This window comes from Delphinapterus leucas, chromosome 12 (genome assembly GCF_059928025.1).
Source record: "Delphinapterus leucas isolate spDelLeu-1000000601 "Yukka" chromosome 12, BTC_Dleu_Yukka2, whole genome shotgun sequence".
Lineage (NCBI taxonomy): Eukaryota > Metazoa > Chordata > Mammalia > Artiodactyla > Monodontidae > Delphinapterus > Delphinapterus leucas.
The window spans coordinates 69,705,003-69,729,642 of NC_143140.1; the positions used below are offsets into that span (position 1 = coordinate 69,705,003).

Consider the following 24,640-nt stretch of genomic DNA (forward strand, 5'->3'; position numbering starts at 1 on the left):
CTTTTCTCTGGAACAGAATGAAGGTATAGAAAATGATTTAACATCACAAACATTTCACATTGTTTCCCAACAGATCTAACGTTGTTAGAATAGAACTGAGTTACTTATTCTCAGATGGAGAAGTTTTAAGAGAAATAGGATTTCGGTGACGGCAAGCTTACAGCTACACTCTGCATCCAACCTCCTACCTGTGATGACTGCAAAGTAGAGGGACCACCCAAATGAGGGCACTTTTAAAAGTGAAAGGGCGTGCTGATAAGAGTCTGTCTGTGGCGACGTGTGTAAACCTGGACTATTCTGCAAAAATCGGAACTAAAGAGTGACCCTCAAAGATCAAGAAAATCAACTCACTTTGACAAGGCTTTTTTCCAAGAACTCACTAGACCTTGACTCCTATCTGAACCACTACTGTTTATACAGTAAACTACTTCTGTTAGGGCTTTTTACAAGGACTTCCATATATATTATCAGTTTATTCTTCACAATAATCCTATGAGTTAGTCAAGCAGCTACTCATTCAACGAAGAGTTATTGTGCCTATTTTCCAAATGAGAAAACTGAAGGAAATAAATGCATGTGACTAAGGAAGGTGGCACAGTTAAGTGTCAGAGTTAGGCTTTAAAATCCCATCTTTAACTCAATCCTGTCCCCCCTTTTCACAGCATGGCATCTACAGAGTCATTAGAATCAGAAAACGGCTGGAAGATTACAAGTCATGTTTTCCTCCATGAGGGAAATTTATTTATTATTTATAAGAAGAAAGTTCTACTGGCTCTTCTAAAGACTTGTGGTGGGGAATAGTAGAGGGATAGGAATTAAGAGGCATTTTTAATAAACTGGAGTTTCTGATTTTCTCAGGTACGTGCACAGTAGTTCATGAAGAAAATGCAATTTTCTCTTCTAATCAGGTCAAACTTTTACCATTTGGGTTACAATCAAGGACGAGGTGAAATGAGTCCTCTAAGAAATAATCACTCGAAGCACAGAGGGAATGCATGGGAAGAAGATTCACAGCTTGTTCTCAGGAAAAGTTTCACAGTGGATGTGGCAACTGAGAAGGATCGCCAGAGACACACTTGCTTTAAGAAGTGTGGATGGGATGGGAGGAGGGTGTTACAGAAGGAGAACAATGTAAGCTTGGTGTTTCCCAAAGTGGGTGGAACAGTGGAGTCCAAGGCTTGATTTTAGGTCATACACAGACAACTTTTTTTGTTGAAGTGTGGTTGATTTAGTGTTGTGTTGATTTCTGCTGTACTGCACGGTGATTCATTTATACATGTATACACGTTTTTTAATATTCTTTTTCATGATGGTTTATCATAGGATACTGAATGTAGTTCCCTGTGCTATACAGTAGGACCTTGTTGTTTATCCAGGAAATTCTATATATAAAAGCTTACATCTGCTAAAAAACAAACAAACAAACAAAACTTTTACCATTTGGAGGCAGCTGATGGAGTTCTGAAGAAGCATCTCGCACTTCCTCAGTTAACGGTAGTCATAAACAGACTTTGTAACTTTACAAAGTGTCTCTTTTGGACTTGGTTCAAGTATTCACAGCTGAGAGTACCCTTCCCTCTTGGATAACACAAGACATAGTGTGCACATATTTATAAAACACCATGAGGACCTTCCATTACATGTTTTAAACGTAAAATATTAACAATTTGAATGTGAATAGATGCTTTCTAAATCAGAGATGTTCTAGAGCATAAGTATCAGAAAGTAAAGGGGGGCAAGAAATTTAACTAACATTTACTGGATAAAAAGGGACACTTTTTCATTGTCAGGATACTTGCATCTGGTTAGGGCAATACTCAAAATATCCCCAAAACAGCATGTGCTTCTTTTCTTTTTAAGTTCCTACAGTAAGAAAATCAACAAAAACTGCTTTAGACAGATATTCCTGTGACTCATATCCCAAAAAATCAAAAGGTTTTACTCAAGCCTGGAACTCCAGCTTGGAACCTCTTATGTCACCTTCAGAGATGCTCAGGAAGATAACATGGTGGTTTTAAAAATAAGAGTCTTCTATGTATCTTTGCTATGTGTATACACAAGAAAGCAGACCCAAGGATACTTAAAAGATGTAATCTGAAATGAAACGTCTCCTCACTGAACTTGACTCTGGCAACATAAATCAAATGGCTCTATAAAGAGATGGCCAGTTGGAGCAGAAAAGATGTTTTTGGCCTCTATATTTCTATGCACTCTGCATATGTCTCTTCTGATCATGGAAATACTGTGTTAGAATGATTTATTCATATACTGGTTTACTCCACCATACTGTCAGCTAGAGGGTAGGAACTATGTCTTTGAATATTTCCCTACTACCTATACAGTACTAGCACCAGATAAATAAACAAGTTATCGGGATATAAAAGTATAAATTGCACAGTAAAGAATGTAGGAATTAGAAGCAATGGTTGATGGGGAGAACAAGGGAAAACCAGTACAAACCATTTAGCTATGTTCAATTCTCACGGTAAAACAAATGGGATTTTCATGCTAAAGAGCTTCTACTTCTACAGGGATGCTCACTGGAGTATAAGGAACAAAAGTCCACTAGAACGAGCTGCATGAGGACAGGGGCCCTGTTGATTTGCTCATACAGTATCTCTCACAGTCCCAGTCATAGGGCAACTACTCAATAAACATTAGATGGTGGCTGGGCTTCGGGTGGATGGATGGATGGATAAATGAATGAAAATGCAAACTGACTAAATGGGGAAATCTTAGCCTACAAATTAAAACTCCACTGAAACTACACATCATTTGCCACTAATGGTTACTCATGCAATACCTGCAATAGTACTGGTTATTTCTCTCCTAAATGGCAAGCTCGATTTACCTTCTCTGTTCAAGACCTTTTCCACATGGGAAAAAAAGCCCCACAAAACTAGGTGCAATAGGGAATGTTTTCTATGGGGCTAGGTACAGTTATTTCCATCTTTATTCTCACTGATTCACTGTTCCTGAGTGACTTTGGCCTTGGATGCAGCAAGAAGTACGCTTCCAAGAACCTCATGGGGTGTTCAATTTGCCTTTACCTTCCTTTGACTGTCTCTTATCATCAGACTGTAAGTTAGTCTCTCCCAAGGACCACACAATGGTTGTTGGATACCTGGAAGCAACTGCATTGTCTATTCAATTGTTTGTATTATGTTTACAGAGTGTTTGCTTCGTCGTATCACTGAGTGGAACAGACCATGAATCACAGGCTATCAGATGAAATTGCTGTGTAGGTGTACAATCATTGCAGGGAACGAAGAACAAAAACATCATTCTATACCAGCTATGCTGTGTGTAATGATTTCCTTAAGTGGTTTTTGAAAAAGTCACAAAAGAGATATGCAACAATGCTGGGCATACAGGTACAGAAAATTGTATCATATCTATCATTTCAGGCAGAATGGCAAAATTATTTCCTCTTATACACTGCTTGACAGTAAACAGTGCATTCACATACACCATCTCACTGACTGTCAGAATGATTCTGAGAGGTAAGTAGGGCATAGCCTTGAATCTCCATTTTAAAGTGAGAAAATCAAGGTGTGAGAGGTTCTCTGACATATTCATACGAGTCAGTCTGAGTGTGTGTTTTGGTGGCAGGACTGACCAAGCTCTCCTAAATTCTAGCATGACTAAGCCCTTTGGGTTAACCTTCCTTTTTCCACAGCAAAGGCAATGCATAGTACCTGGTTTATTTCCTGTGTGGTTGCTATTTTGTCCTGAAATAGCAGAAGCAGGCCGATTGGAGGCCGCGGTTTTCTTATCTTGCACTTTGTTGCCATCAGGCGCTATACAAATGAGACAAAAGAGAAAAGACATATTTAGTTTCTTAAAATTTATTCAGAAACATTCACATATTCAACATTTACTGTTAACCCTTGTATCAAGTGCTAGGCTAGATTCAGGAGATATAAAGATTAAGCAGCCAACAACCCCTGCCCTCAAGGAGCACACTGTTCAGTGGGAAGAACACATTCAAAAATCAATAGCCCAGGGGCTTCCCTGGTGGCGCAGTGGTTGAGAGTCCGCCTGCCGATGCAGGGGACACGGGTTCGTGCCCTGGTCCAGGAAGATCCCACATGCCGCGGAGCGGCTAGGCCCATGAGCCATGGCCGCTGAGCCCGCGCGTCCGGAGCCTGTGCTCCGCAACGGGAGAGGCCACAACAGTGAGAGGCCCGCGTACCGCAAAAAAAAAAAAAAAAAAAACAATAGCCTCAGCTCAACTAACCAATCCTACAGTGGTGGCGTGTTCAGGGTCCACGGAGTTGTTCACCCCGGCTGTCCCAGTTTATACATAAAGCAACCGGGAAGAAATAAGACTGGGATCTAGAGCCTCTGATCTTTGTTCTTAAAAAGGTCATACATTAGGAACCAAAAAATTCCAAGAACATAACCAAGCAGGTCACCAAAAGGGAAACAGGGAAATAATTTACTAGGATTTTGGAAACGCCTCTAGCAAATGTTCGATAACAAAGATTATTCAAGAGACTAAGGGAAATGTACTCTAGAAAGGGACCGAAGGGCAGAAATATCAGGCAATTCTCTGGTTATATAAAGTATAGGGTCCTTCAGGTAAATTGTTCTTCACACATATGACTTGAATATATTTTTAAAAGATATTTAAAGTATCTTTGCTACTTCTCACAAATCATGTCAAAAACCAAGCCCTTGTTATTCCCTGCCTCCTACCCTCTGCCTTAAAATCTGTTCCACCCAGTCTTCCCCACCCATTCAGGCAACTCCATTTCTCCAGTAGATTAGGCCCAGAGCCTTGGAATCATCCTTGATTTCTCTCCTCCAATCACTCCCCAAATTTGATGCATTACTAAGTTCTTACAGCTCTACCTTAAAAAACATCACCTCTACCACTACCTTTCTGATCTCCTCTTCCCTGTGAGACTGCAATATCCTCTTAACCAGTCTCCCTGACCCCACCACTGATCCTCTTCAGTCTATTCTCATCTCGGCAGCCAGAGTGATCCCATTAAATCATAAGTCATGTCACTCCTCGGTTCCAAGGTCTAACAGCCGTCATCCCACTCAGAGCAAAATTCAAGGTCTGTCCATGGCCTACAAGGTACTATATGGTTTGGCCTTTACCTTGTACCACTTTCCCCCTTAATTACTCTGATAATACTGACTCAGATCATCATACTCAGATCATACTGACTGACTTAGTCCATCTCAGAGCCTTTGCATGTACCTGAAATGTTCTTCCCCCAGATGTCAACACGGGTCTCCCCTTCACTTCCACTAGGTCTCTGCTCAAATGTGACATTAGAGTCCCCTTGATCTATCTAAAATAGCACCTCTATCACTCATTACCGCCCACTCCTTCTTTTTTTTTTTTTTTTTTTTTTGCGGTACACGGGCTTCTCAGTGTTGTGGCCTCTCCCGTTGCGGAGCACAGGCTCCGGACGCGCAGGCTCAGCGGCCATGGCTCACGGGCCCAGCCGCTCTGCGGCATGTGGGATCTTCCCGGACCGGGGCACGAACCCATGTGCCCTGCATCGGCAGGCGGACTCTCAACCACTGCGCCACCAGGGAAGCCCCGCCCACTCCTTCTTACTCTGCTTTGTCTGTAGCCCTTATCCCTGACATGTTACATATTTATTATCTCCTCCATTAGGCTGAGGGAAATGGCTAATAACTAGAAAACAGGACTCACTGGTTCAAGGTTTTGGAATCTGAAAGGGTGTGACAGTAGTTATGCTTCAGGAAGACTAAATTTAAAAATGGCTCCTAAGATGTACTAAAAAAAAAAGTTACTAAATTTACCTTTTACCTCTGAATGAAGAATATACCAAATTATGGCTGTCAATTACATACAGTATTAACTAGCATAGGAAACCACAGACTAAACAGTAGAAAGCATCTTATATAGTATGTTTAACACTGTTTAATTGCCCAGTTTCAAATAATTTGTTGGCTTTAAATACAGGTTCAAACATAAACACTGATTGCTATAACACACACTCTCATCCTACTTGCCAAAAACAAGTTGCCAATCATCACCACGTGGCAGGTAAAGTCCATACTAGTTAGTACTGGCCTATAGTCTCACAATTTTAGAGGTAGCCCCTAAAGACCAAAAATTGACTTAATTGGAACTCTGGTGCTCAATATGGATAGAACAACATTCTTCCATATTCTGCAAGGTAATCTTAAAACTGCTCGTAAAGAAGATGAACAGAAAGGAGGGCACACAAATTTGCAATACCTTTATCATTTTCTTTTTATTATATAGCCACCTCCAGCACATAGTAAATAAAGCCTTAACTAGTAAGCTGTTTAAGGGATCTTCTACTTATTATTTTTACTTAAATGAAAGATAATTAGGACCACTTGTGTAGCATATATTTCAAATGTATTCGTTTCTTTCTTGCCTCGGCATATTTGACATAATTTAATCTGTCTCTGGTGATTGAATATCTGCAGTTGCCCCAGGTCCTGACAACAGACATCAATCCTAGCTGAATATTATGTTACAGTGGACCATGAGGGAGATTAAACACATGTTCAGTGCAAGTGACTTTTCCAAATAATCCTTGATTAATCCCTGATAAAAAGCTTTTTTTTTTTTTTTGGTTGTAATTTGCTTTATCTTGAAACTCAACTGTAAGATATAAATTTCAATTAGACTGGAGGTCTGGTTACTTGAATTCCAATTTATCTACATCTGACTTTTAACAGATCCACTCTAGTTGAACATCTATCTGCCCACTTTTTTGTTTGTTTGTTTGTTTGTTTTTTTGCAGTACGCGGGCCTCTCACTGTTGTGGCCTCTCCCTCTCCCGTTGCGGAGCACAGGCTCTGGACGCGCAGGCTCAGCGGCCATGGCTCACGGGCCCAGCCGCTCCGCGGCACGTGGGATCTTCCCGGACCGGGGCACGAACCCGTGTGCCCTGCATCGGCAGGCGGACTCTCAACCACTGCGCCACCAAGGAAGCCCTATCTGCCCACTTTGTTATCATTTGGATCTCAGGAATTCATTTCTATCACAAAAGACCTCCTGAGTCCTATTCTTAACAAGACAAATTTAAAATTGATCTTAAAGTGTGTTATGTTCATATAAAACTGACAGGTTAAATTTAGTAAAATAAAGGTAATTTAAAAAGTTGTCAGGCTATTTAGCGCAAGATTATATACTGTTAATTTTTAACCATTAGGTTGAACATTTGTCTAAAGTTTTCAGGCTATGTTTCTGCTTTTCTATCGGTCTTTCCTTTCCACCAATGTAATGGTCCTTATTTCTCCAAAAACAATTTTGGTTAACATTCTATCATGGTAAGAGGGAAGATAAACTCAAACAGACCTGGGTTTAGCTGTAAGCCCTGCTACTAACTAGCTCAGTGACCTTCAAAGTTTCTTGACTTCTCTGAGTAGGTAATACGGGGGTGAAACTGCCTAACTCACAGGGTCGTTGGGAGGATTAGTTGAAAAGATGTTAAGAACACAGCTTGGCATATAGGAGGTGTGTAGCAAATATTCAGCCCTCCTTCTCTCAACGTTTACGCCCTTCCTCAAGGTCCTGGGCTTCCCACACTTGGAGGTGTAGCTGTATGTTTGAGTTTGTGGGGAAGGCGTGCTTTGGAGCGTTGACCTGGCTCTGCCCCTTAGAAGCTGTGAACCAGCCGCACATCACTTAACCTTTCAGTCTTCATTTCCCCATCTGCAGTGCAGGAAAACACTTTCAGAGTTGTGAAAATTAAATGAGACTGCCAGGCCCACTGCAAGACTCAATACATGGTGGAAGGTATTTTAGGCTCTCTCCCTATTCCTACACCAATGTGGGAAACCAGGTTTCTAGTTCCTCTGGGCTGTGCTCGCTCATTGCTAACAGGGAAAGCAAACCTGTGTCAAACTGGGGACAGTGGTCCTGGGGGGCAGAGTCTGGCTCTGCTGCTGCTTTCAGAGGTTTTCAGCTCAGGTACAGTCGCACCTCCTGGGGGCCTCAGGTTGCGGGACTTATTGGTACAGTTTCCAGGGTACAACCTGGCTTGGGAAGAGGTAATCATCCGTCTTTCTGGGGCTTAGAGAGATGACAGTTTTCTGAGATTTAATACCTTTCAAGTTACCGTCACATTAAGTAAGTATGAGCCTTAAAAAAAAAAAAAAGAACCCTCAATCATAATAGGAAAATAAAATCTTCTGAGGTGTTTTTTTTTTTTTTAAACCAAGTGCAGGGAATTTCACTGTTTGAGAACATAGTGAAAAGGGGGAATTTATTCGTTTTAAGATTTAAACATTTAAAAATCTGGAAATCCCAGATAACTAGCAGGTAGGATCACATACACTATTTTAAAATTTACCATTAAAATAATACCATTTCTAAAATGACGCAAGTGACTTTCCAGTATTATTTATTTGAATCTCTTTTCTTTCATTTTTCAAAAAAGAAAACTAAGCCATATACTATGACGCTCAATAAGTGTTTGCTAGCCTTACAAAATTTTTATTGATCTTCCTGCTAGCTTGAAAGCTTTATTCCATTAGTGTCACATGTAAGTGTATTAAAGACAAGAGGAAGGATGGAGAGAAGCACCCTTGTGGTCTGGGACTCTGCCTCTAAATCACTCTGCAACAAAATATGCAGGCAGCAGACACTTGGAGCTTTCATCCAGTAAAAATTCTGCAGCTCCCGGAAGCGCCACCAATGTGTCTCTGTAATCCATATCCTCTACCATTCATTGCAATGTCTTCCCATAAAGGTCATGGGGTTCCCACTGCTTTGTTTCTATTTTTGGCTGGATGGTCCGGTTGAAGAGTCTTCTCTCCATTGATCAAGAGAACTGGTCCAACAAATGCTTAATTTAGTAAAATGCTTACTCTTGTAAGATATTTATGACTGCGACCTTAAGGACAATGCTGAGTTTAAACTCACTGAATGATAGGTGGTCTTGACCGCCACAAAAATTATGTACTTCTGTCACCATTATAAAGGGTGGCATGTGGGCTGGGAAACAGCAAAACTTTAGCCCTCCATTCCCAGCTCTGTATGATGGGTTGTACTCTGTGGAATCCAGCCCCACAGGCTACACACATAACTTTGGGGGAGTAAACCAGAAGACAGAATGAGAGGCTGAACTGCACGCAACTGTCATTTCTGTAGTTAAAAATGGTTGAATTTTGCAACTTCATCTGTCTCAATCTCATAGTTTCAATCTACCCGTGCAGTAAAAAAGTCAACATTGCAGGCCTGCAAGTGCTGTCTTGCTTTACGTCTTCTTGCTACGATAAATCTTAGCCACAAGTATGATTGTATGCTGAGTCCTGAGTCTTTCTTAGTGAATCACAGAACCTGAATCATAAATAGCGTATTTGAAAATCTGGCTGCAGAATACTGCTCTGGCAACTGAAGAATGTTACTGGTTTAAAATCACAACATATAAAGATCACAGAGTAACTCTCAGGTAATTCAGAGTGTTTCACCTAAAATGTTCTGCTTTATGAGATCTGTTTGCTTATTTGCTTGACAGTTAAAATTTATTCTAATATAGCTGCCAGGAGTATTGTAACATTTAAGTCATAGCTATTAAATGTTTTATCCAATATTATTTATGAAAGTTGCATCAGGATAAGAAGGACATAATGCAATCTCGTAACTTCTAATGGCTTTTCTGATTAACCCACATGATGGAGAGCTTTTCAGTTTAAATTCCCCATAATTGTATGTGAAGTTGTATAGGAATGATCAAAGCCCATGGGAGTCAGCATGAGACAAACCTAGGTTTAATTTCCCACTTCACTTCAGTTTTCTTCACATTTATTCAGTCAACACCCTACTCCGCGGAACACCTTGTGCTCAGTACTGGGAAAATAATATTAAGTGAACAACGCATCTTTTCTATTGCTTTTTCCTTTTCCAGACCCCTGGGAGCTTTTGATTACCCCAATAATTTCTCTTCCTTTAGAAACATTCTTCCCTATCATGGCCTGAAGCACAATCTTGACCTCAGTCACTTGCAAATCTGCATTTATAAAGTCTTCCACCTCTAAGGAATATATGCTCATGTATCTCTGCTATCACTTGAAACTATGTCGAAATCTGAACTAACTGTCCTCACAAAATCAGCCAACTCAGTCTCCTTGTTACTATCAATGGAACCACAATATTCCCAGGCTCAGAAATGTTATGTGGTGTTTTCAATAAACATTTACAGACTCTCCCATGGGCCAGCCACTGTGCCATGCCCTAAGAATATGAAGATTGTAGGACGTAGTGTCCACCTGAAAGATGCTCATTATCCTTTGGAGGAGACAATATGCAAATACATGCAGTTACAAAACCAGACCAATTCAGTTTTCAAAAATCAATACACTATAGAGGACTAATAACCAAATAAATGGTATAGTATTACAGGGATTCAGAGGTGGGAGGAGGTGCTACAGGGGATAGTAGTGATGGGAAACTTCACTGGATAAAGGTTTTGAAGAATGGAGTGAATCTGTATAAGTGGTGGGGAAAGAGAACACGCCTGGCTGGGACATGGTATATGCAAAACTACCGAGGCAAAAAAAAACGAGAGAGCATCAGGGGACTGACCAGTCAGAACAGTGGGTTTAGTAAGGCAGGAAGTTGAAAATAAGACAAACAGGCCGAGGTCAATGTGTCCTCCAATTCCACGAGTTTGGACTTTATGATGAAGGCAATGGAAAGTCACTGAGGCATGGCCACACGGCACTTCCAGCTGTGAACTACTCTAGCTTCAGTGGACCCTGGATAAATGAACGGTGAGGCCCAACAAGCCCGCTGGAAATGTATTTAAAAAGGTTATCATCTCAATAAAAGGAAACCAGACTAAAACCAGTTATCTTAAGAACTCCACTTTCTGGATAATTTAATAATTATTCCGATTTTTCTATTTACCCTTAACTCTTAATCATAAGAGGTGATTATGTAACCATTAAGGGGAGAAAGTGACATGAGTGACTGTGGTGAAACCTCTGTCTGTAGCTGAAGCATCAGGGAGCAGGGGAGGAGCAGAGTAAGTGTGGCCAGCCTAGCAGGAGCCAGGGCAGCACCACACAGGGACCCTGCGCAGACGCTCCGGGTCTCCTCTGCTTCAGATCCTGCAGGAAATGGGGCCCCAGCCACGAACTCCAGGGAGCAAGAGAGTAGGTAGGAAGAGGAAACACGGAATGGAGGAAGTGTGCCTGGCTGGGAAAGAGGTGGGGTGTTTTTTTTTTTTTAATTTTTTTTTTTTTTTTTTTTTTGCGGTACGCAGGCCTCTCACTGTTGTGGCCTCTCCTGTCGCGGAGCACAGGCTCCGGACGCGCAGGCTCAGCGGCCATGGCTCACAGGCCCAGCCGCTCCGCAGCATGTGGGATCTTCCCGGACCGGGGCACGAACCCGTGTCCCCTGCATCGGCAGGAGAACTCTCGACCACTGCGCCACCAGGGAATCCCAGCTCATAGATTTTTAACGGGGCTTTTTCACTTAGAAGCTGCACATTATGGAACATTAATGGAGACCTCGTGTGCCAGGGGGAGGGGCAGACGCGAGCCGGCCCCATGGGAACTTGGGTGTGCAAACCAGTGCACAGGGGTGAGAACGCAGATGCTCCAAGGTGAGCGACGAGGGAGAGGACACAGATGTGTGCATGAGACCCACGAGATGGGTCCGTGGGGACACGGGGCCACGGGAATTGCCCATTTTTTGACGGCTGCTGAGACTGCAGCGAAAAAGATGACCAAAAGAATTGTCAGCTCACAGTCACATCACTCCACGTCAGAAAACAAAAGCTAGTTAGTGTCATCTTTGGATGGTTTTGACATTATGTCAGGCAAGACTCAAAATCAAATGACTGTTCTGGCAGCCACGTGTTAGAAAGGTTTGCCCAGTATCACTTATAGTGAGTATCTGGGGAATTCCAGGGTCAGTCTCCAAATACAGAACACTGCCTATACTGCATGGGATAAAGCATGAGACCAGTATAGCCTCTGGCTGGAAACATCAGGCAGGCTACAAAACAGGCATTTCACCTTTGAGGGGTTTGTGAACCCAAAATTTTTTATCCAAAGCAACTTAATTTGTTTTGATAATCTGTTTGTTAAAAAGCCAAAAAAAGGTCCACCTTAGCTGAAATGAAGAAAAGCATTTCAGAAAAGCACATGTTCCATATATTTTGTGGAAACAACTGGGAATTAATTCTTAAGGTCTTTTGTTTACCACCAAGAGCAGCTTCTTGATTCGTGTTACAAAGTCCTTCTGATACATTTAGCTGACAGGAGTAAACACTACACACTTTACATTCAACCCAAAAGGCTTTTATTTAAAAGCAAACAAAAAATAAACAAAAGCTTTTCCCCAGCCAGATGGCAACACTATAAAGAGAATAGAAAATGCTGTATTTTCCTCCTGTATTAATATAAACCAGATTAAAAGGCAAAAGCCTTTTCATCCCCATGGGTGACGTACGTTCCTGGCGATTTATCACCAGTCACAAGGCAAGCTGCTACACAAATGATCTCTGCCCCATAATGTGAATAATGTTTATGATTAAGCAAAGTCCAGGTCAAAGTAGAGAAAAGAGGTGAAAACCCTAACCATATTGTTTTCCAGTCTCACTGAGAAATGGTAAATTACAGGTTGTAGTTCATTGTCTAAATTTCAACAGCTGGGTAGGGAGTTTATCAATTAGACCCAATTAGATTCAATTTAATTGAATTCAATTAAATTCAATGTGTAATTAAAAGCAACTGTTTAAATAACTTGGGAAAGAAAAATAATTAGAACTCAACTTTATTATCCTCACCTTAATTAAAGTAACCAACTGAAAGAAGTTTTTACTTTTAACAGGATTACAACTTGAAAGAAAACTAAAATGGCTAATGCTACTGTTTTACAACATGAGTTTTGGCCACAAAACAGAAAAGATTTTGTACTTAAATGCAAAATATAATTATCAAGGTAGTAAATGTACAGTTCTCAGAAAGAATCCCGAATAAGCAGTGGACTTACTTTTGCAAAGAAACGTGAAAGTAATTTTAATCCTTTGAGTATTAGCTGACTGAATGAGTTTAATCTGTGCTTCACATATACACATGGTTGCAGAATATGAACCATTACTCCCTCCTCCTCTGCAGAAAACGGCAAAATACTTAACTTTAAATTTTCTTATGTTAACACTAAAAAACTCAGTAGGCATGAGTGGTAAATAATGAAAGATTAAGTTTATTCCAATTCATTTCAGGTAATTATTGAACATTTAGCTTAAAGGTTGAGACGATGGGCCAACCCAGTTTCACCATGCTGTCTTATGCTGCAGTCATTTCTACATCTGTGACCTTATTTGTTTTTCCTTCTCTCCTTGGAACATCAGCCTTACCGCCTCTCCAACTATTTAAATCCAATCCATCTTTTTTCTTTTTTTAAAGAAAAATAGCCTTTATTTCTGAGTTTTAGGTTTACAGCAAAATTAAGCAGAAAGTAGAGAGAGTTCCCATGTACCCTCTGCCTCCACACATGCACACTCTCCCCCACCAACAACATCCTGCACTGAGTGGTACATTTGCTTCCCTCGATGAAGCTACACTGACACATCAATTATCACCCAAAGTCCATAGTTCACATTTGTGTTCGCGTTTGGTGTTGTTTTGGGTTTGGACAAATGTATAATGTCACGTATGCACCATGATAGTGTCATGCAGAATCCAGGCCATTTTTCGTAGTCCAGCTCAAGTCTCTTTCTCATGAAATCTTTTCTAGCTATTCGTATCTCCAACATATTTCTTTCTTTTACTACACTCCAAGGCTGCCCTGCACTACTTAGCATTTGATTTCATTCTATCGTACATGAGGGGTTTTTTTTGTTTGTTTTGTTTTTTTGCGGTACGCGGGCCTCTCACTGTTGTGGCCTCTCCCGTTGAGGAGCACAGGCTCCGGATGCGCAGGCTCAGCGGCCATGGCTCATGGGCCCAGCCGCTCCGCGGCATGTGGGATCCTCCCAGACCGGGCACGAACCCGCGTCCCCTTCATCGGCAGGCAGACTCTCAACCACTGCGCCACCAGGGAAGTCCCGTACATGAGTTTTGAATGTTTATTTCCAAAAGGTCAAAATACTGATAATCTCATGAGAGGCGAGGCAAAAACTGTGCTTTATAGTTAAAAAAAAAAAAGGGGGGGGGTGGAGGGAATGGTTGATGCAATATTTCTCGGTTGGAAATTCATACTGCAAACTTGCATAGGGAAGGCTCTGGGTCAATCCATGCTGGTTGCCCAATAAATATCTATTCTCTGATGGCTCTTTTCTAACAGAACCCCAGTTAGCCACAACACACAGTTCTGGCCAAAACGTTGAAAACAAGTTGCTGGTGGGGTTTGTGGGAATGCTCCTCAGAGGAGAAGCAGACACAGGTGGGCTTGTTCCTTCCCGCTCCTTTTCTTCCTGCCTTGAACCTGGATGTGATGTTCAGGGCAGAGCATCTGCCTTGTAACCAGGAGGCAATCACGAGGGAGAGGCTATGGGAATAATTGAGATCTGGCCCTGCCATTTTTAAGCTGCTGAACAAGTACTAGCAACGGTTCACTTCCATGTTTGATGTAGGTAAGAAAAAAAAATTCCTAATTTGTTTAAATCACTTTTTTTTTCCTGGATTCTGCAGTCACCATTAAAAGCAATCCCTAAGCTGACAGAGTTCTCACTAACTACAGAATGAAGTCCAAGCATCTTAGCTTCCAAATATGTTCCAAACTTTGGCCCCAGCCCACCCTGCTAGCTTCTGCTTCCTCTATTCCCCAACAATCACCTCTCCCAACCCAGTCAGACATCACTGAGGGCTGAGGGGATGCTCCAAAAGAGCTCTGAAGGTGGGTGAGATTCAGAAAAAGCAGAGGATTTAATTTAGGTGGGGGAATGGGGGATAATAAAACGCTACAAAGGGCAGTGATGAACCAGAAAGGAAAACAAGGCACACAAAACTAGGTGGTGGTTAGACGATAAAAATATCTCGTATGTGTGTCTTAGAGAATGGCTTTTCATTCAAGGCATTCACAAGCAGGCTCGACACTGGGGAGTCTGGACGCACTTTGGATTTCAGCACCGCCTTCATTTGGTACATCATAACTTACTCCAATTTCTTCCAGAAGTCAGAAAGCAAAACAGGGGCTGCTTCATTATATTAAAGCAGATCCACATTTAGATTTGAAAAACAGCAGGAGGAGCAAAATTAGCAGGAAAAAAAAAAAGAGCAAAAGATGCCAGATCAGGGTTTTGCTTTTTTTTTTAATAAATTTATTTATTTATTTATTTTTGGCTGCATTGGGTCTTCCTTGCTGCACGTGGGCTTTCTTTAGTTGCGGCGAGGGGGGCTACTCTTCGTTGCGGTGCGCGGGCTTCTCATTGCCGTGGCTTCTCTTGTTGCGGAACACGGGCTCTGGGCACGCGGGCTTCAGTAGTTGTGGCTCACAGGCTCTAGAGTGCAGGCTCTGTAGTTGTGGCGCACGGGCTTAGTTGCTCTGCGGCATGTGGGATTTCCCGGACCAGGGCTCGAACCTGTGGGCCCTGCATTGGCAGGAGGATTCTTAACCACTGCGCCACCAGGGAAGCCCCCAGATCAGGGTTTTAATAACATCATTTGTGATAGAAATCCGTTCCATAGGAATTCAAACTTAGAAGCCAGCAGATTTCTGAAAAGAATGTAAAGGGTTCCCCCAGGGCAAATCTAGTCATCTAGAATAGCTCTTGATAATTTCTTAGCCACAATTCTCCTTTTTTTCCAATTATCTAGTATCCTAAGGCCCTATACACAACTGCTTATTAACTGCACAGAAGCACTCACAGTTTGGCTACAGGACTAAATTACATTTATAGAATTGCTGAGAGAGAAGGTATCAGAGTAGGTATTAATTGTACACTTGCCTATGACAAGAAATAAAAATAAAAATTTCAATTGATTTATTTTTAAAAATAACATTTATTAGCTTTTCTATACTATACAAAGACTATGAAGATAAAAATTTGAAAGGTCCATAATCCCCTCACCTGAATAACCCATTTATTCTTTTTATCTAAAAAAGAAATGTCTATCATACGGTTAGAAAATTCAAATAGTACGTAAAGCTGTAAATTAAGAAGTAAAAGCCCCTTCCAAAAATGTATGTGCATATATGTTTGCATTCAACTTATTCAAAACATCAGGATACTTGCTCTTCTGTTCCTTTCTTTTCTCATTTGGTAGACAGATTTATTTATTTATTTGGGCAGGCTGTGCCGGGTCTTAGCTGTGGCATGAGGGATCTTCAGTTGTGGCATGCAGACTCCTTAGTTGTGGTATGCATGCAGGATGTAGTTCTCTGACCAGGGGTCGAACCCAGGCCCCCTGCATTGGAAGCACGGAGTCTTATCCACTGGACCGCTAGGGAAGTCCCTCAAGTTCACTCTTTAATTGCACTGCATTTCGTCATTTCCAATACAGGCCTACAGTAATCAAATATCAGTAATCCCCTATCTCACTTTCTCTGTAACTTCAAGTTCTCTGAATCTTCATTGCTGTGTGAGAACACAGCCCTAACTGAGTATAATTTATATTCAACACCAGCACTTGATCCCTTGCCCCAGAGTCGGTGTATTCATCTCTTGCAGTTTAGGTCTCTCTGCTTCTGCCAGCCTGGACTCTACTAAGAAGGCAACCACTCCCAAGGAAGAGGACTATCAAGAAAGCTCCAAAACGACTTTACTTTCCTGGGAGACAGGGGAAAGCCAACAAAGGCAGGAATGGGATCTGCCAGGAGCCACAGTGTTCAGTCTCAATCAGAAGCTTACCAACTAGGTTTGCTCCGTGTGGGTACATCTACCACTTCCCCTCTCAGGTTTGCAAGCCAAATCTGTGTTGGTTCAAGCTGTGGCTTCTGCCAGCTCTGATGGGAGACACTGTGGGCTGGGCTGGAATCAAACTGCTTCTCTGGCACCTTCTCTGCATAGGAAACGTAGCAGTGCAGCAAAAGTAGAAGAATACTTCCTGGCCACTTCTGTGCCCACTTCAAAGCCAGAATCATAGGCTGTTAAACGGGGAACTGCTGAGAAGAGCAGAAGGCTGACGACACCTGCAGTGACACAGCACTGACTCCCACCTTGGGAGCTCTGCACAGATGCTGTACTAGGACTCACCCTGCTAGTGACTTTCAGGGGTATGTGGCTTGTAATGTGAAAATACATTCGACTCTATTAGGTAATTAAGACTATCATCCTGGAGTGCAAAAAATGTGACTAAGCTAAGACCTTGGTATGCTTAGAGCAATGACCAGAGACTCAGTATCAGGCCAAGGAAAGGGATTTAAATCACAAAGCATCCCTTCAATCTTCTGCAGGAAAGAAAAAGTGAGACTCAGAACATGGTGTTCTGCTCTCTATTATCTTTCTACTAGACACGGCATTCTATCTGTTCAATTTCTTTAACTTGCAACACTCAAAACGTCCCCAAATAGAGGATCTCAAATTTTGGAACCTATCAAATACCTAAAAGTAGTAACGAGTGAGAACAAAAACGAAAGGAAAGGATCCAAATCTGAAAAGAAACAGGCCTTTTACAGAGGGCTGCCAACTCACAAAGGCGACTGGGTGGCCGGTGTGACAACCTGACAAACGGTTATCAGGCCGGAAAGACTCTTTACAGGACGCTGATGACCATTTGGTTTACAGGCTGCAACTTATATGCTTGTTTTCCCATACGTATGTTGATTTGAAGGATGCTACCATCCATTTCAAACAAGAGAATCCAATTACAAGTTCTAAATCTGCCTAAGCTTTAAGGTCTTTCGGGGTCACGAAGAGCTAAGCCAAAACTAAGCTGATAAACTGACTCCTTTCTTCGAAGTGCCTTTGGAATGCATCTTATGAGGCCATTTCTTACTTGACGACCTCCATCTGGGAGTTGGGAGCTAGGGTAGCTGGAGAAGCCAGGAGGAGGGTAAATCTGTATAGATAGCTCCTCCTAGAAGAAAGGGAAAAACTCAACAGTTACTAAGTGGAGGTGGAGAGGAATGGAGCTGCCATTAGCCAGGCTGCTCCCCTTCCATTCCAGGGAAGACTGGCCTCGGTACCGGTCATTGGTCACCAGCCACCGGACTTGAATGTCTCCCCACCCTGTTCTTTAACCAAGAACCTGCTTCTAGACCACCAGCTCTGTTTTCAGAATTCCAGTGGAATCACTGTCAGAAAGGAAAATATTTAAAGAAATATCTGAGCTTTCTAGTGAGGTGTGAATAAATCTCAGTGCAGTCTTGGAGTGCCCCCTCAGACCTGCTACTTTGCCTAGATGTGCCAGGGAAAATCTAGGAGGGACAGAGAACCATGATTTCTTTGTGGTTTATACAAATGAAGCACAAGCTCAAGACTTCTGCAAACACTTGTTATTCTACCTCCTTTGTTTTATAAGCAGTGAAAACGCTTGGAAAATTTTCAAAAGGGTGTGTGCTTTCTGTAAATAGCGAGGTAGGGAGAGGCTGTGATACTGTTTAGTCTCTATGTAGGCTAAGGAAGGAGAGCAATTATGGATGGGTGACGACAGGGCAGGGAGAAGGGACTGGGAGAGGGAGAAAATCAGCTTTCAAAACAGAATAAGAGCAATGTAAGGGTAGATCATTGTACTATTAGAATAGATGTTTAGAAAGTGTTGAGTGCATAACTGAGTTTTTTTTTTCATAGAGATTCTATGATAACATTACTAGATAACAGGTTAAATAGGCTTTTGTGGGTTATCAGTTGCACATGCAATATTTTTATAATGTGAATGTGTTCCAGCTTTCAAACAGCCGATTCATAAATAAACTCTGGAACACAACCCATATATCATCAGGAATTGCTACCTTTTTTTTTAAGACACTACAGAAGTCTAGCAAATATGTATAAAGCAAAGGTCATAGGTGATCATATTTTAGGACTAGTTGAGAAAGGAAGTTCACTTAATAAGCGTAATTAGCCATTTCAGTTTTTTAAATGTCTGAAACAGTCATTCATATTTTCCTCAATTCATTATCTCTGGATATGCTATTCAGTTTTCTTTAGGCAAGATTTTTCTGGCAGGCAGGGCTGAACTTGACTTTGTAAACAAATATTCTGTAGCAAAATTATGGCAATTACTAATGCCTGACAAAAACTCCATTTTTCATATGTCTAAAAGATAAACTCTTTCATCATCTGAAAACACCATGAATAAGCATTTACTCCACCTCAAAGCAGGAACGGGAAAGATGAGTATGGCTGATGCCCATCTCAGTGGGAGTTGTTTTCATACAAGGAAACACTTACCTTCTCTAACTCACCAGACTGATTTTAGAGCACCTTAATCATTAAAAAAAAAATCACATTAAAGTCGTATGTGGGGCTTCCCTGGTGGCGCAGTAGTTGAGAGTCTGCCTTCCGATGCAGGGGACATAGGTTCGTGCCCCAGTCCGGGAAGATCCCACATGCTGTGGAGCGGCTGGGCCCGTGATCCATGGCTGCTGAGGCTGTGCGTCCGGAGCCTGTGCTCCGCAACGGGAGAGGCCACAACAGTGAGAGGCCCGCGTACCATAAAAAAAAAAAAAAAGTCATATGTGGGGACGTCCCTGGTGGCGCAGTGGTTAAGAATCCGCCTGCCAGTGCAGGGGACACGGGTTCGAGCCCTGGTCCAGGAAGATCCCACATGCTGCGGGGCAATTAAACCCGTGCGCCACAACTACTGAGCCTGCGCTCTAGAGCCCACGAGCCACAACCACTGGGCCCACATGCCACAACTACTGAAGCCTGCATGCCTAGAGCCCCTGCCCTGCAACTGCAACAAGAGAAGCTGTGACAATGAGAAGCCCACACATCGCAACGAAGAGTAGCTCCCACTCGCCGCAACTAGAGAAAGCCCGCACGCAGCAACGAAGACCCAACACAGCCAAAAATAAAAACAAATAAATAAATTTATAAAAATCATATGTGGACGTTGGCCTTCAGAATGATCAAATTAATGTGTGACCACATTAAAAATGAGCATCTAAGTCTTTACACTGAGTAACCAGTCACATACACTTTTTGCTGTATCTATCCTCTATAACAATACATCAGCCTTGGCAATGCGAGCATTGATGACACGATGGTATAACTCCACCATACGTGGAGGTAGGAATAAATACAAATGACATCATTATGTTTCATCTTCATCACCTAGGCTGATTTTTAAATCCTCCATGTGTATGCACCCTGTGCTGGGCTAGACTAGGTGAGTTAAATGGGTTAAACAGGTGAACTTCTGAGACCTCTTGACTGCCTGAAATTCTACTTGTATATCTGGTAGAGCAACATCTCTGTAACAAAGAAAAATGTTTTACAATGACACACGTCGCTGTCAGGAACACTACTGCCTATGGCAGAAATACTATGGAAGGTACATTCTAGTATCTTCAGTTTCAGCAGAGAACTGCCTCCTTGTCCCTTTCCTTCCTCCTCCACTGACTTCCAAGCAGTATGGTCTATGTTGGAGGTGTGGCTGCTTCCAGTCTGAGCGAGACTCCCCATGATGAGAGCCCAGTAGTCCCCCTCGGACTCCTTGGTAATTGAACTGGATAAGGTCTGGCACCCACTCATGAGAAGCCTGTACCAGAGAGAGCATCTCAGCACTCTCCCAGTGTTGACAGAGGGTGGACTTCCCTACCTCCATCCTCAGAGCCCTTGGCCCACTCCACAGAGATGCCCAGAAGCCAAATAGCTTTGCTCCTAAGACTTCTGTTTGCGGACACATCACTCCACCCTGGAGGAAAGCCAGCACCGTCTCTGTGAGCAGTTCCCTAAAACTCACTGCTACTTAGAGCAATTGATATAGCTGCTGCCTTTGCTGGGGTTACACAAATACTGACACTGGTCTGACTTACATCAATCTGAGGTCATTTAGCTAAATTTGCATTTAAGAATGACAGTTTCACCTAAATTTTTAGGGACAGAGAGAGAATTTAGTCATTTCATAGGAGCCTAAAATGAACACACAAATGGCAACACATTTTCATTTTCATTGATCTGGAGATTAGTTTAAACCAGCTTTAAAAGTTTGTTGATTCTCCTTTCACTAGGAAAAAAAAATCTTAGCCCTTTTATAAAACTTGACTTTAAGAAAAAGCTTAAGCTGAGTATAAAAGCTAGCAAAACTATCCTAATAGTATGTAATGTCCAAAATGTTGATTATAAATCTTCACATCTAGGTTTTAGATTATTATAAACCTTTTTAGATTACTTAAAACCAGGCTTCAAATTCTAATTAGAAGCGTCCAGTTTAGTATGTGCTACTTCTGCTCATTCCACTCTCCCCAGCAGGCTTCTGGTCTCTTATCTAGTATCGGATTAACTCAATAGGGAAAGAAAAGTAGCCTGAGGCGAAGCTAACAAATGAGAAAACACTGAAAACACTCAATGTAAAAAGGGAGAAACACAGACTGTTCATTATAAAAACCAAGCTCTAAAAAGTTAAATAAGATAGCACAACCACAGTAGAGGGGAAAAAAAATACATTAGTAACAGTAACAAAAGCAACAACTGTGAGAGCCATTTATCAAGCGGCATCTAATGTAATAAGCACTGTGCTAGAGTCTTTACATCCATCACATCTAGTTCCTATAGGTACCGCGTAAGGTAGGCAATGAGCACCCCCATGTTACACTGAAAACACAGAGGCAGAGAAGAGTAAGTGGTCAGAATCGGGTATGGATCTGCCGTGGTTTGCCTCCAGAATTTGTGTAGTTTTCAGTCACCATGCTGATTTTTGAGAAAAGGGTTAGACAAACTCACCTGCTAGACTACCTGGAGAATAACTGAGACCTGGTCCTGGGGCGTGAGAAGAGCCAGTGGCTTTTTCTTGTTTATTTTTTTTTATGATGAGAAAAAGCAATAAGGGGGCCTCATCCCTCTGATGACCTATCTTGACCCTAAGGAGAATTTGCATACCTGCTTTGTGAAAGTTCAGCCCTGCATGGGCAAGTACACATGAAGTCACAGTAGTTCTACTATTTCCTGGTAGTTCATAGTACTAATGAATTCATAATAAAGCCACAGTTAGTTTTAAAGAAAAACAATGGTCTCCAAGACTACAGAAACAGAAGCAAGACCTTCAGTGAAATGCTAGGAAAATCCACACGGGATGAAATCATATTTCTCTTTCTTAGCTCTTGCTCTCCCCATCCCTAGCTTAATTAAAAGGTATAAAATGGAGAGAACAATAAACAATTCTCATAGCAATCTGACAGTAGCTACAAGATAAATGTTTCAACCCCGTTCTCTGCCCAAATTCAGGCTATAGAGTACAGCTGATACACGTAGCTCAGTCTTAAATTGTACTAATTTGTATTTCATCAAAGTGAGAAGTTAATTTTATGTTCAGCTGCACTGTTGATCAGTTAATACCTAAACCCATGTGGAGGATGCATAAAATCTTCGGGATGCATTCAGGAGCCTCAGGGCCATGCAGCTGCTATTTTCCAGAAATAAAAGTAACAAGTCCATTGTCATTTTTTTTTTTTCCTTTTCACTTTTCAAAATGAAATGCAGCTGCTCTCAAACCCTCTATACAGTTGATCCTTGAACAACATGGGTTTGAACTGTGCGGGTCCACTTATATGTCTATTTTTCCCCAAAGTAAACACTATAGTACTACACTGTCCGTGGTTGGTTGAATCCGAGGATGTGGAGGAAACCTTGGATGTGGTTCCCACTAAATTCACTGAGCTGTCATAAGAAATTGCCATTTTCTAGTTCAGGATTATATTAATATTGGGGCTGGCCAAAAAGTTCGTTTGGGTTTTTCTGTAACGTGTTACGGGAAAACCCAAATGAACTTTTTGGCCAACCCAATAATTGAGTAGACGTTAAGTAACTTTAAAGAAAAAATAAATTTATTTTTTATTTTATTTATTTTAAAAAAATTCTTGGCTGTGTTGTGTCTTTGTTGCTGCATGCAGGCTTTCTCTAGTTGCGGCGAGTGGGAGCTACTCTTCGTTGCGGTGCACAGGCTTCTCATTGCGGTGGCTTCTCTTGTTGTGGAGCATGGGGTCTAGGCGTGGGCTTCAGTGGTCTGGCACACGGACTCAGTAGTTGTGGCTCGCAGGCTCTAGAGTGCAGGCTCAGTAGTTGTGGCACACGGGCTTAGCTGTTCCACAGCACGTGGGATCTTGCCAGACCAGGGCTCAAACTGGTGTCCCCTGCATTGGCAGGCGGATTCTTAACCACTGCACCACCAGGGAAGCCCTACGTAATTCTTTTAAAGACAATATAAGCCAGGAAGAAAGGAAATCTTGGTAAGATAGTGATAAGATGACAAGTTTGAGAGCCTGAAGCTAATGAAGATAAATAGGGAGTGGCTGGCTTAGTCATCAGCTTCATGCCCCGTCTCGCTCTGTCTATGAAGGGTAATCTTGGACTGATGGCCAGTCTAAATATCGTTAGATTCAATGTGGACTCAGTTTACTGCAATGGGCTGCTGGTAGGTCCGGGCAGGTTCACTTGGTTGGCTAGAGCAGAAGTTTGAATGCCAAAGCATGATCCACGTACTGACCTGGTGGCACAGAATCACAGGCGAGTACAATAAATAATGGGTGAGAGGCATGAGTTGGGTGCTTATAGATGTAATTACTCAGCAAAATATTTAATGAGCAGGCATCATTCTAAGCATAATAACACAAGGATAATGGTAGCGAAGTTAACGTCTCTCAAGACAGATGGAAATAGATAATTAAAATATAACGAGGTAAGTACTGAGAGAGAGGTATGTATGAGATTCTATGGAGGCACAAAGGTAAGGGAGGCTTCCTGGAGTAGGCATGCGGGTTGGGGGCACTTCTGGTCAAGGAGAAGGCAAGATAACCAAAAGCAGAAAGGAATTTGCCCATTACAGAGAAAAGGGCAGGGAGATGCATCAACTTTCAATCATGCTGATGTGAAAGGCTGTCAACTTCTTTTATAAATGAAAGATCGTATCTTTTCTTTATTCCTTTAAAAATACTTTTCTTGTAGTGTTTTTTTTTTTTCACTTGTTGCAAGGAGGAAACTATACATTTCACATCACATTTTTACTGCTTCATAATTTTAGAGTATGGGTCCAAGGACACAAAACTGTCAAAGGTAGGGGGTAAGCCAAATATTAAAATAAAATTATTTTATCTTAAAAAAAGTTGTTTTACTTTAATGATCATTTTGCTTTCGGATTTTTACGCTCAATAAGTACTCGATAAATTTTAATATTTTATATTCATTTTTTCCCTAATGTAGACCATCAAAACCACTTATTTGCCACCCTATGATGTTGTGCTGTGTACTACAAAAACAAAATAAACGTTTTTATTCCAGGAATTAATATAAAAATAATGATAAAATTAAATCATTAAAGTTCAATGCTTTTCTCATGGAATTAATGGTATTCTCATAACAGTCTCCTTAGTAGATCTAATAATTTTGTCTTTTGGTCACTTCACGATTACATTTTACTGTCTCAGTATATGGGAAGCTATTTTCTGCCTCTCCCATGCCCTTATTTAGGTCATGAATACCCTTGCAAATCTCAGGAAAGCCATTGGCCCCTTACCCTGAAAAGCTGTCCATGTAACTTCAGAAAGTTTCATGGACCCCAGGGACGGATGGTCAAGCACCCGCTCACCTCCTGCCACAGCAGAAGGTGCCTT

General features: G+C 41.7%; 1 protein-coding gene across 8 annotated transcripts in view; it reads right to left on the minus strand.

The window, feature by feature from the left end:
• The window catches only part of MAP7 (microtubule associated protein 7), a 168,335-nt gene that overhangs the window by 59,163 nt on the left and 84,532 nt on the right, over positions 1–24,640 (minus strand). For all 8 annotated transcript variants that reach the window (XM_089921652.1, XM_089921649.1, XM_089921646.1 and 5 more), the window contains exon 2: positions 3,699–3,800. Coding sequence is in view for 6 of the 8 variants with exons in the window: in XM_089921649.1 (XP_089777775.1) it covers positions 3,699–3,800 (102 nt within the window). In the remaining 2 variants the exon portion in view is untranslated. The remainder of the gene's footprint in view (positions 1–3,698; positions 3,801–24,640) is intronic.